Source organism: Notechis scutatus, chromosome 8, assembly GCF_049901735.1.
Source record: "Notechis scutatus isolate UNSWTSFEM ecotype Mainland chromosome 8, rNotScu1.2, whole genome shotgun sequence".
NCBI classification, from domain to species: Eukaryota; Metazoa; Chordata; class Lepidosauria; order Squamata; family Elapidae; genus Notechis; species Notechis scutatus.
Window position 1 is genome coordinate 17,780,723 of NC_142016.1, and position 13,196 is coordinate 17,793,918.

A 13,196-nucleotide genomic window follows, 5' to 3' on the forward strand; every position below is an offset into this window, starting at 1 on the left:
CCTGAATTCCAGAGGTGATGGACTTTGTTCCCCCATAATCCCTAACTAGCCACTAGGCTTTTGGGAGTTAGTGCCCATCACATCTGGAGAGTGACCTTTGTGCGTGAGAGGGGCGAGGGCTTCTCTGCCTCTTCAATACCTCTGGATTATTATGTCTTATTCCTGGGTGGTTGTCAGCAACCCGCAGCTTTGGAGCCGCATGCGACTCTTTGGGCCTTCTGCTGTGGCTCCCTGTTGGCTGGCCCTGCCCCTTACTCTCCCCTCCCAGTCACTCCTCGCCTGGCCTGAGAAAGTAAAAAACACAAATAAGAGGGAGGGAGGGAGACCCATTTCCCACAGAAAACACCCGGAGCCATAAAACCTGGGTAGGCGTAGCAGGGGTGGGTGAGTCATGTGACTGGTGGGAGTGACATTGGGTTGGCCACACCCACCCAGGTTTTGAGGCTCCTGGTGTTTTCCGTGGGAAACGGTCCAAATGGCTCTTTAAGATTGCCGACCCCTGTTCCTGGGTAATCATCCAGGCTTGGTTTTGTTTGTGGACCTACGAAAGTAAAGATTTTGGAAGCAGGGGTAGGTGTGGATAATTGGGGCGGGGGGGACACACAACCTATTCTCTTATTCTTTTATTTTTCTTATATGTACCCATTTCATGTATTCACAACTATGTATACACTTATACTTATTATCTTGTAAACAATTGGCAAATCAAATAAATAAATAAATAAATAAATAAATATTCCAAATGGGGCCTGCCTCCATCCAGGTGACAACCCTTCTCAGGAGCAACACAAGTGCTTTCAACTCTTTCCTTATTCAGCCACAACCAGCCGTAGAGTAGAGTAGAGTAGAGTAGAGTAGAGTAGAGTAGAGTAGAGTAGAGTAGAGTAGAGTAGAGTAGAGTAGAGTAGTAGAGTAGAATAGAATAGAATAGAATAGAATAGAATAGAATAGAATAGAATAGAATAGAATAGAATAGAATAGAATAGAATAGAATAGAATAGAACAGAACAGAACAGAACAGAACAGAACAGAAAGAATAGAATGGAATGGAATAGAATAGAATATATGGAATAGAATAGAATAGAATTCTTTATTAGCCAAGTGTGATTGGACACACAAGGAAACATAAAGAAAAAATAAAATACATTCATCCAGAATCATAAGGTACAACACTTAGTGATAGTCGCAGGTTACTAAATAAGCAATGAAATCATGCTAGGGAACAAATAAAACAATATAAATTGTAAAGATACAAGCAACACGGTTGTAGTCCTACGTGGTGACTACATGAAAAAAAAAAAGAAAATATAAGAAAAGGGAGATGGCTGATTTATACAAGGACCGGGGAATGTGGGGGAAATAATAAATATTGGTGTTTTTTTTAATGTGCGAAAAAGGAGGAGGGACGTGAAGTCTCCCCAGACGCTGGGTTTCTACAGGGCAGGAGGGCGGCAGCAGCAGCGCGAATGAACTGGATGGAGGACCTGGCAAATATCGGGGTCTCCAGGAAGGGGGAGGCAATCGAGAAAGCGGGGAGAAAGTGCTCCAGGTTCCTTCTGTGTGTGTGTGTGTGTGTTTGTGTGTGGCGTGAGATACAGAGTTGCCGGCTGCGCTAACAGAAGCCCCTTTGTGCAGCTCCTTCGCCGGGTGCCCCTTTTGTGTTTATATTTTATATACATCTATCCATAGATTTATATTGATATTTTGCAAAGGGGCGCGATTGCATTGAAAAGCAAGGGTGGAGGAGAGGAGAAGGAACTATCCGCTTCCCCACCGCCACCTTCCGGCGTCACCGCCGCCGCCTTCTCGTGGCCTCGGCTCGTATTCCCTTTTGTTGCAAGCAAGCGATCGATTCCCCGCTACTACCACTACTCCTCCACCACCGCCGCCTGCCTCCTCCTCCTCCTCCTCCTCCGCTCTTTTCTCCAAAGGCTGAACCCGCCCCCGCAGCCAGCCAGCCAGCCAGCGAGAAAGCGAAGGCAAGGAGCGAGCGAAGAAGGCACGAGCGCGCCATCCCACGCCACCTCACCTCCGCTCGCCCGGCTGCTGCCTGGCCTCAAGGGCCGGCTGGAGACCCACGGAGGAGGAGGAGGAGGAGGAGGACGGGCCAGGATCCGAGGGGCCGGGCCGGAGCGGATCGGGCGGCGGCGGCGGCGTCGAGCGGCTGCGCTGCGCCCTCCCCTATTGTCTCCGCTCCGGCTCGGGACTGGCTCGGGCGGCCGTCGGCGCGGCGCAGCGGGCTCGAGGCGCCATGGTGGTGAGTGAAGGCTCGGGGTGGGCAGGGCAGGAGGGGGTCTGTCCGTCCGCCCGGCTGTCTGGCTGGGGAGGGGGCGACGGCGGAGGGCTGGGCAAGCCCGGCTCTCCCGCTGCCGCGACATGATGCACCTGTTACCATCGGAACCCAGAAGGGGCGCCCCGCGCGACCCAGCCCCGCCGCGCCGCGCTGACTCGGCTCTCCGATTCTCGCGCGTGGTTGCATAAGCGGCCAGAGATGAAAGTCTCCGCGAACCTCAACCTCAGCCCCTGCCTCCTCCGGACCCCCCCCCCCCCCGCTCAGGTCAGGAGCCCGGGTGGAGGCGGCTCATTCCGAGGGGATCCCTCCATCCCGTCCCCGAATCGCCCCTTTGCCCAATGCCTTTCCCCAGCTCCAGGGAACCAGGCATAAGGGAAAAGTCTTTGAACTCATTAAGATCTGGGCAGTGCCAACGGTTTGGATGTCCTCAGGAGACCCCCCCAACCCTCCCCCAACAAGGCTCAAATGGCTCTGCCCAGGAAACAATTTATTTTTTTATTATTAAAATAAAAAAGGTCCCTCAGAAACATCTCCAAGCCTTGGCTATCTTAAATGTTAGATCGGATCTGCATCTGGTAAATATTAGGTTGGAGCCACATATTCCCCCATTACCTTTCTCCACTTTACATAAGCTCAGTTCTTCGGAAGCTGTTTCCATGAGTTCTCTGGCCTGGTCAGCTGGATTTGCACTCTTAAGAAACAAGAAAGGCAGAAGTAGGCCATTCATTAAGAGGAGGAATGGAAATGTCAATGATGCCAAGTGGAATATTATCCTATTTTCTGGCTGGACACTTTCTTCCAGTGTGTTATCTTCAAAACCAACAGGCAAAGTTTCCTGATATTTGGGGTTTGATAGAAACATCTAATACAAAAGGCAGTTCTTTCCATCTACCTTAACCCAGTCAGATCCAAAGGCCTCATTTTTGTTATCTTCCCATTCTGGTGCACCACCTCCCATCATCCACAGCAGAGTGGTAATGGTTTATGAGAGCTGGGATGTAATACTTCAAGAAACCCAGCATAATTCTAGCTCACATATCCTATTCAGTGCTATTTTGCTTTAGCTATGGTTGTTGAATAAGCCTCAGTATCTTCAAGATATGAGCTAAAGACATAAACCATGATCTGTAAACATCAGTAGCTGGATATATGTAACCTACATCAAACTGGTCATATAATGGTTTTAGAGTGATAGATGAATCTATTCATTCGTATCTCATTCTGTGTATACTTTGGCTGAGTGGACAGGAATAATGCTTTTTTTTTTTTTTTAATCTGTCCAAAAAGAGTAAAACATGGCTTAGGATGGGCTTGGTTTCACAGGCTGTCCTCCTGCTATTCAACTATTCAACTAATCAAACAGGTTTTGCAGATTTTTTTGAAACAGATCCAAAAATCTGTAAAGCTTTTTTCCCCCACCAGCTATGACGCATGTATATACCATAAGGAAGGGTCATTTTCTTGGATTGTTTTCAGAACTGTCCACCCTCGTAACTACCTACATTTATTCTTTTGAACAGAAGAATATTCTCAGCTATGCTTCCTATGTTTTCCCAATGCCACCCCACCCCCTTGTCCTACTCTTTCTTCCTATCCCCTTAGAGATAATGTTTCCCCCTTCCACTGCATAAATGTGAACCCACATAAAAAGGTTAATAAGTCCTGTTTCATATTTATTCTAAAACAGGAACAACATCCTCTATCCCTACATATATATGCACAGTGAACATGCAAATGTAAAATGAATAAACAAATCCTTGCTTAAGATCTAGGTCAGTGTTTCTCATTCTTGGCAACTTGAAAATGTGTGGACTTCAACTCCCAGAATTCCCCAGCCAGCATAGTGAGAATTCTGGGTGTTGAAATCCACACATCTTCAAACTGTTGAGTGTTTGGTGTTAAGAAACACTGCTCTAAGCACAGAACACAATGGCAATCAGGTTCAATGATGACTGGGATTATTCCTGGGAGAGCCTTATCATTGAGTAGATTGAGATGGGCAGTGCCTTGGATAGCAGCTCACCCCCAACTCATTATATGTGGACGCACCTGTATTCCTTATGTTGGAGCCAAGCAAACAAACCCATGTTCACTAAGTTAACATTAATCTCACCTTCCAACACCCCCCCCCCCATGTAATGGACAATTTTGGCCTACTGCCATTAAAGTAAGAGCCATTGGCCAGTAAAGTCAGTAAGAAACAAGTAGGCCAATGGGTCATCACTAGACGAGATGGGCACCACAAAAATCTAATCAACAAATAAACAAACTTGGCTACAAAGGTAAGCAAGCTCTTCTTGGTTAACCTTGGCTGTTGTAGTTACATGTTGCATGCCGTATTCTGACAACCAATGCTGCTCAAATCCTGACCTGAACTATTAGGATAGAAAAAAAATGTCCCTCTTATTTTATCATTGTTCAGTGTCACATTTTGCTTTTCTAGAAATGTGTACCTGATAGTTACATCTATTTGAAATGACAGGTTTTTTTTTTAGATAGTGTAGAAAGACCATAAATACTGTCTTTCCCAACTGTGAGAGACAGAGAAAGATACACAAATGATAAATCTTGCACTGCTTTTTTAGAAATCTTGGTTGAAAAATTCTTAGTTTGGGTGAAAAGGTGATGATCATATCGGAATATCGTTGTATGTTGCCCACTTGAGAGGAAATTAATCCAGTACTAATGATAGAAGGGAATATTTGTAATTTAGGGTTGAACTTGTGATGTTCTTGGTGCTCTATGAGCCTGTGGGGTTTTTTTTTGCAGACATTTCATTACCAAACTAGGTAACATCATCAGTGCAACGTTAGTAACATACTACTCTTCACTCCTCTCTCTCTCTCTCTCTCTCTCTCTCCACAATTGTTACCATTCTTCACGCTTGTATTAAGCTCTATTACAGTGGAATATTTTTTATTTTGCTTTCATAAAGATTGGTCCTTTGGGAATTAACTAGAATTGGGCAACTTACACATTTGAGGACAGCTTAACCATTCACTCAACTGATTGACTTAGATGGAGAACTAAAGTTTACCTGCCAAAATATGTTCTAAATCAAGGGTCTTCAAACTTGACAAGTTTAAGACTTGTGAACTTCAACTCCCAGAATTCCTGAGTTAACGTGACTGGTCGAGGAGTTCTGGGAATTGAAGTCCACAAGTCTTAAAGCTGTCAAGTTTGAAGACCCCTATTCTAAATAAATGCAGAGTTTTGAAAAGAAAGGAGCCCTGGGTACTTTAAACGATTTCAAAGACATTTGAGTGTAGAGTGAGTTTTTGCAAAGACTTTATGAAATGCTTTTAAAAAAATGACACCTGTTATGGAGAATATTCAGAATGTGATGAATGTTGACAATCCCAGTTGGTTCTTCTACATACAGTAAAAACAGCCTCAGCTACACATGTCATATGTGAAGATTGACAATCTTCTATAGCTTTCCAGATAACAATTTTATTGCCAGCTTCAGCTAAGACTTGACTTACTTTAACCTGGTTTCTAGTTGATGAAAGAAACCAGGTGTTGATGTTACGAATAATCAGTTTTTAGCTTTTCACAATCTGTAATGAAAAGCGCCATGTGGGTTTGAGATATTGCTTTAGAAAATTGATGATGGAGCAAGATTAGATATTAAATGCCGAACAAGTCAGAGTGGTACTTTCCGTGAAAACGCACACAGTAGGGAAAAACAATTTTAGGAAGAAAAGATTGCTTTTTTGAAGATCGATAGTGGCCTTGCTTATCAGTTTGGGGCATAATTTTATGGGTAGCAGCAAATAAAAGGAAGTCATCACGGGATATGCAACAGTGGCATTTAAAAGGCAGTTTCTTTTTCAATATCTACTCCAGATTTCCAAACTGTACACAACATTTGTTGCAATGCCTGAGGAAATACGATTAGTGATAGAGTTTTCTTGTATCCACATGGTTTGTAAAGAATGAAGCCAAAGAAACACTAGAGTGTTGATTAATGGTATTTATTAGCAAAAAGGTTGAGAATGTAAATCCAACATCAAAATAGAATTCCAGCAAGAATTCTGTTTTCAGATTTTATATATATACTGTATTTTTGATGTATAAGAGTTGAGTCTTTAGGAAAGGTGGTGAAATCATGCATCTGTTCTATATTACTAGACATTTTAACAATTTGCTTATTATGCTTATGAGTTGACTTTAAGTACAAATCAGGATTTTGTAAATGGAAACCCTCTGATTCATTTAAGAACCTTAAATGAATTGAACTGAATTAGCATTAATGTATTGGTGTGACTCAGTTTACAGAGATTTGGGCTCAATTGGCTCATTAGTTATATCGCACTTACTGGGTGATCTTGGCCAGAGAGCATATCTCAGCATATTTCCATGCTCTGTAAATGTATTTGTTTATTTTCTGTTTATTATCTTGTAAAATGCGTGAGCAAGATACCAACATTTCGCAGTTCAATTTGCAGCAGATCCTATGGAAATGTGATTACGATTTAAAAGTCTTCTCAAATTTTCTACCTTGCTCTTCGATCCCAGTAGATTCTGAGCATGGCTTATGAGGCAAATTAAATTAGAGTAAACAATTTTTTAAAATGACTGTAAAGAAGTAATTAGCTGACAGAGCAAATCCAATTTTTTTACCTGTTGCTCTAAAGATGCCAAACAGCATCAGGTGGATTTGAGGATAGAATTCCAGACCTGGCTAATTCCTTCCAAACAACCCTACACATACACTAGATTCATACATCATAACTAAATTTTAATGTGAATTTTGTGGTTCTGAGTTAAGGTAGATACTTAACGTGTAGTGTGGCTTATAAACAATGGGGTTGTTATAAACAATTGCAGTTGTTCAATAAACTATGTGTAGCAACCCTCTTCTTTTTTTTCTCTTGGGGGGGGCCCAGATGGACTTTTGCCTGCTTGGTTGGAAATTTCTTTTCCCTTCAAGTCAGTGGTGTGTTTCAAATATTTTTTAACCACCGGTTCGGTGGGCGTGGCTTGGTGGGTGCACTTTGTGCATGCACACACACTTCGTGCACACACATGCACCACATGTGCACTCTGCGCATGCACAGAGGTGTTTTGAGTCACCTCCTGCAATCCTGCACTCTCCCTGACGCTTCAGCAGGGCCGCGTGGCAATTGCTGTGCTGCGCAAAGCAGCTGCGCTTCAAAGGCAGGGCATAAAGGTTAGTATGGGAGCCCAGGCGGGCTGTGGGGCCCAACAGCAGAGCGTCTTAGAGAATCGGTTTGGTCTCTGCTGCTCATCACCGCAACCGGCTTGGCCGAACCGGGCCGAAGCGGTAGAATACCACCACTGTTTCAAGTTCCATTCTCTTTATCAACTAACAGGGCCCTATAGATACCTCTGTCTAGGCCAGGGGTGTCCAACCTTGGCAACTTTAAGACTTGTGGACTTCAACTCCCAGAATTCCTCAGCCAGCAAAGCTGGCTGAGGAATTCTGGGAGTTGAAGTCCACAAGTCTTAAAGTTGCCAAGGTTGGACACCCCTGGTCTAGGCATTTAGTGCCAAGTTGGAGGATGGTTTTTGTTCTCTGACCACACTCCTAGGAAAGGAAAATTAGAGGGAGAAGGGGAAAAATTATTCAATTACATTGCAGGTTCTTTTCATAACAATAACATTGAACAGCTTAATTAATAGTGACCCACTGAAAGTTTCAAAGCCACTTTGAGTCAGAAACCCTACACCATCCAACAGGTCTGCTGGCTCATATCATGGCCTCCAGGGTAGTGGATATTTTGTCCCACTTTTGGAGAAGGTCTCCACCCAAAAACAATTCCTTGTGCTCCTTCTTCACTCAGGTGTTTCTCTCCAATAGAAATAAATGTGCAGGATAGATAGTAATTGTTATCTGTTCTAGTCCTGGCCTTTTAGAGCAATCTTCTTTCAGCTTGATCCTGTCAGGTGTTTTGAGTCATAAATTCTTACGTATCACCTGCCCAAATTGGCCATGATGTGAGTTGTAACTCAATATGTCTTGAGGATGCTCAGGAACAGATTAAGGTTGGAAGATCAAAACCAGCTCCTGGAGCACTTGTATGACATGAAGATCACATAGATTTTGGATTTCTGCTTAAACATCTAAAAGGTTTAAGAGCCAGATGGTGGCCTCAGAAAGCATTCTGTTTCTCCAGAAATGCGTAGTAAATATAACACAGGAGATGACATCACCACACTTCACCACAGACTAACAGCCTGGAAGGAGGAGCTGGGGAATGGCAAAACCAATACACATGTGATTTTGCAACCTATGATTTTGAAAGAGAAAAAAAGGAAGTGTTGGTGGTGTGAAGCTTGCACAGCGACCTGTCAATTTCCGCCTATACTGTGGTTTACATTAACAACAATATAGTTTTTGTGTCATGAAAGGAATGGCTCTGCTCAGCTTTGATCCCACTTTAAACAGAGGGCTTTCTTCAGTTATTAACACTTTAGCAGTTCATTAGATTCTACAAAGTGCGAATGAGATGTGGAGATGGTGAGAAACTTGGAGAAAAGCTCTATAAGGAAGAATTGGAGGGTAGAGCTAAGCATCAATTTGATAGATGATTTCAAATTTTTCAAATTTCAAGCCAGCATGGAATTCTGGGAGTTGGAGTCCACATATCTTAAAGTTGCCAAACACTGTTTTACAAGGTAGAGAAACACTGTTTTACAAGGTAGTAGACTAATAACAGAATGGTAGTTGGAAGGGACCTTGGAGATCTTCTAGTCCAACTCCCCTGCGTAAGCAAAAATCCCTAGAAGATTTTGGTCAAATGGTTGTCCAATCTCTTCTTAAAAACCTCCAGCGTTGGAGGAGCACCCACAACTTTTGAAGACAAGACTCACCTCAAGAATCTCAAAGCAGGGATTCCAGAAGTTGGATTTTAAAGGAGTAGATCTCCTGAAGGACTAGATTACCTTTCAACTCTTCAAGGCCAATTGTGAGCTCATCCATAGTACCATTGGAATCAAAATAGCAATAGCACTTAGACTTATATATCGCTTTACAGTGCTTTACAGCCCTCTCTAAGTGGTTTACAGAGTCGGCCTATTGCCCCCAATAATCTGAATCCACATTTTACCCACCTTGGAAGGATGGAAGGCTGAGTCAACCTTGAGCCTGGTGAGAATCGAACTGCCAAATTGCAGTTCAGCAGTCAGCAGAAGGAGCCTGCAGTACTGCACTCTAGCCACTGTGCCACCGAGGCTTTTGCTAAAATGATACTCTTGTAGTATTGCACTCCTCTTGCTGGTTCTCTTCCATTTATAGTTTATTGGAGGATACCTATAGATCTTCTCTTATGCTATGCAGAAGTCAGTAAGTAAATCAGCTACTGCAATTATTAGATTATTGGACCTACACTGGGAAGTGCCAGCATTGGAAATCACCTTTGAGTTGCAAAGCTCATTGGACCACCCTCTTTGGGAGCCACCCTCTTTCCTTCAGCGTCACCTGCCTCACAGGGTTCTTACAAGGACAAAAGGAGGCGTATCCATATTTTTATGGCATTGAGTTCTTTGGAGGATGGTTGAGATAACAGTGACGATAATAATTTTAGTAGTTAGCTTTCAATGGAGGTATATTCTGCTAATTAAATATACATTCTTGTCTGGTCAGAAACACTTAAATTGGACGCTGTGCCACACAGCGTAAACATTTTTTGCTGTAATACATTTATTCTTCAAGGTGTTAAAATACTATGTTTCCCCAAAAAATAAGACTCTGTCTTATATATTTTTTGCCACCAAAAAAGGCACCAGGTCTTATTTTCAGGGATGTCAGCCACTGACTAACCTCACTTGCACGCGTCGCCCCTGGCCTCCTTTTCACTGTCAGAGGCCTTCAGAAACTTCTTCCGCAGCCAGAAAGTCTTACCTAAAGGCCTCTGTGGCCAATAACAGAGCTCCAGATCAATCTGGAGCTTTGTTATCAGCTACAGAGGCCTTCAGGAAAGCCTTGCTGGCTGCAGAAGAAATGGGCTATCAAGGCAGGTGTCGGGGTGTGCGAAGCCTGGCTACAACTGTCCAAAGGTAAGTAGTAGGGCAGCTCCACCCCCCCCCCCATCCCCAGCTTAATTTTTACCCCTGCTCTGGAGTGGGCGGGATCTTAATTAGGGCTTATTTTGGCGGTAGGGCTTATATTGGGCGCACATATAAAAAATCAAGCTAGGACTTACTTTCAAGGGAGGTCATATTTTCGGGGAAACAGGGTAACTTTTTCCTGTTTGCAACAGTTTATGACCAGAGATATCTAGAATGATTAACGCCTTTTCCTTGATCTTACTTGAAGCAGATTTTGAACATTACAAAAAATCTCAACAGGACATGATTTACTTGCTTTTGATGCAGGATGGCAAAAAATGGAATTGGGTTATTACATTTTTGGAGGCTATTTGGAAGAGAAAGAGAGAGAGAGAGAGAGAGAGGGAGAGGATGTGTCAGATAAATGCATTTCTTCCTGTGCAGCTACTCAAGACTTTCTGGAACATATTTGAGGAGTGGAGCAGGGGAAAGGGGGAAGGGAAGAAAAGGAAATTCTGTTGCATAAGCGGAAGTCCACTCACACCACATCTGATAACAATCCCTGCGATTATCTTCTGGAGCCCCCATGAAATTTCTCTGACAGCTATTTTTTTCTCTTGGGTGCAGAGTGGAAATTGAGCAAAGACAAGTGACCTCCGGAGAACATTTGTGAATCACGCAGCATGTGATAAGTTTGTGCATGCTTTTTCTTGTTTCTAACCATGCAGGCTCGGAGCACAGACAGCATTGATGCAACAGGCGAGGGACAAGTCCGTACTTTGGGCAACGCTACCAGTAACCTCAAGGGAAAACCAATCAAGAGGTAACTCGGAGGCAGAGGAAGTGCTGGGGAGCATGGGGTTGTGATGTGCGAGCCGACTTTGAGTTTTGTCAGCTCCTCCCAGATGGGGGGCATTTAACATCTCACTCCAAAGATAATCTGCATTTTTTTCCCTCTTTGCCACAGTATTTTATTTGCCACAGTAGAAAGAAAAATAGAAGTAGCCAAATTTAGAAGGGCCCTAAATTTAGCTTAGTTTAGTTTAGTTTAGTTTATTGTTATGCACCTCATACAATGAAATTAAATGCCATCTTCAGTATACATTATACATAAAAAACAACACATTCTTCACATTCTATACAATTGAACTGAAAACCCCTGATATTGCATTAATATTGCACTATACAGTAGAATTCAGTATAGCTATTGCTGTGGGATAGAAGCTGTTTTTCAGCCTATTTGTCCTTGTTTTTATTATCCTGTACCGTCTGCCAGATGGTAATAGTTCAAAAAAAGAGTTCCCAGGATGAGATGGATCTTTGAGAATGTTTTGAACTTTCTTAAGGCAGCAGGAGCTCTAAAGCTCTTCCAAGGAGAGGAGAGAGCAACCAATGATCCTCTGGGCAATGACATTAACCCTCTGGAGCGCTGTCCTATCTGCAATTGGCCAACCATACACAGGTGCAGTAAGTTGAAATACTCTCTATGGTGCAGCAGTAGAAGGTCACCAGCAGTTTTCCATTCAGTTGTTGTTTCCTGAAAACTCTCAGGTAGTATAATCTCTAGTATAATAAAGGAAGGATGCAATCTTGCTGATACATGGGTGTGTCTTTGTAACAGCATAATAAAGTCTGAAAGCATCTTGATGATGAAGAAGGCTTCTCCAGGCATCCAGCAGTCTCAAACTTGGGGCCTGCCACGTGTCTTGGGACGTTTTTCAGAATTCCTAGCCAGCATGCGAGGACTTCTGGGTCTTGCCTCATCTGGAGGTTCCAGGTGGCAGAAGATTGGTCCACATCAAGCAGTGGAATTAAAATGGAGATAAATACAAAGCAATTAAGGATTGGAGAGGCCCAGGAGTTCACAGTAAGGCTGGGCTTAGAGTGATTGCTTTTAATATTTTCCCAAAAGTAGAGATGGAGAGTTCATGCTTCCTAGAAACCCTAACCAGCATGGCCAATGATGAAGGATGCTGATGGTTGCACAATTTCACAGTTTCTTTTCGTTGGCCACAGATCATAATGGTTTGGCTTCCTGATGAAATTGAAGTTTGGAATTTTCAATTTCCTTGATTCATTTCCAGGGTCTTTTTTTTTTTGCTTCGCAGGCTTTCTATCACACGAGGCCATTTTCCCAAGCTGACTGAATGTGCCCATTTCCACTATGAGGCCGTGGACTTCGGACACATCCAGGTGTGTGAATACAATCCCCCCTTCTTTTCCCAAGGACATGAATATTCCTTGGAGCTCGGATGTCTTTGACAAACAGGGCATTTAGTGGGTAGATGTAAATGATGTTAAAATTGAAACATATCCTATAACTATTTTTTGTTTGCTCTTTCCAGCTTCAGTTTGCACCTGATCAAAATGAAAACCTCAACAGTTTGGAAGAGGGAAGCCTTTTATTCCCTGTTCAGGTTACCTGTCAGGTGAGAGATGACAACGGTTGGCAAAACCTGTTGAGTTAGTTTCTTAGTGTTACACTCTTTTCTCATCTAATGTAGGGTTTTTGAGTGATTAGTTGCTGCTAATCCAAGAAAGAAAGATTACACATATAATTAACTACTGTGCAAATTACCGAAACTCTGCTATAGATATAAGGCCTGGACCAGTGTAAGGCTATTTATTTATTTGTGAGGTTACTATCCCACTGTTTCTATAGAAGATCAAAGCTGTGTGCAAAGTGCTCCTCCCTCTTATTATTCTTCAACCATTTGTTCACCATAACATATCTACGAGATACGTTCAGCTGAGAGAGAATGCCTAGCTCAAAAGGCAACTGGACTTTGTTTTTGCTTGAAGAAGTTTCGCTTCTCACCCAAGAAGCTTCTTCAGTTCTGTCAGTCAGAATTGAAGAAGCTTCTTGGATGAGAAGCGGAACGCCTTT

At 43.0% G+C, this 13,196-nt stretch overlaps 1 protein-coding gene across 2 annotated transcripts in view; it reads left to right on the forward strand.

Moving 5' to 3' along the window:
* Window positions 1-1,974: 1,974 nt before the first annotated feature.
* The window catches only part of ARHGAP33 (Rho GTPase activating protein 33), a 40,544-nt gene continuing 29,322 nt past the window's right edge, over window positions 1,975-13,196 (forward strand). The window contains exons 1-4 of one of the 2 annotated variants that reach the window (XM_026679421.2): window positions 1,975-2,257; window positions 11,038-11,132; window positions 12,418-12,502; window positions 12,655-12,738. In XM_026679421.2, coding sequence (XP_026535206.2) covers window positions 2,252-2,257; window positions 11,038-11,132; window positions 12,418-12,502; window positions 12,655-12,738 — 270 coding nt within the window. In that variant the 5' untranslated portion in view covers window positions 1,975-2,251. The remainder of the gene's footprint in view (window positions 2,258-11,037; window positions 11,133-12,417; window positions 12,503-12,654; window positions 12,739-13,196) is intronic. The other variant, XM_087970862.1, reaches the window with a different exon arrangement.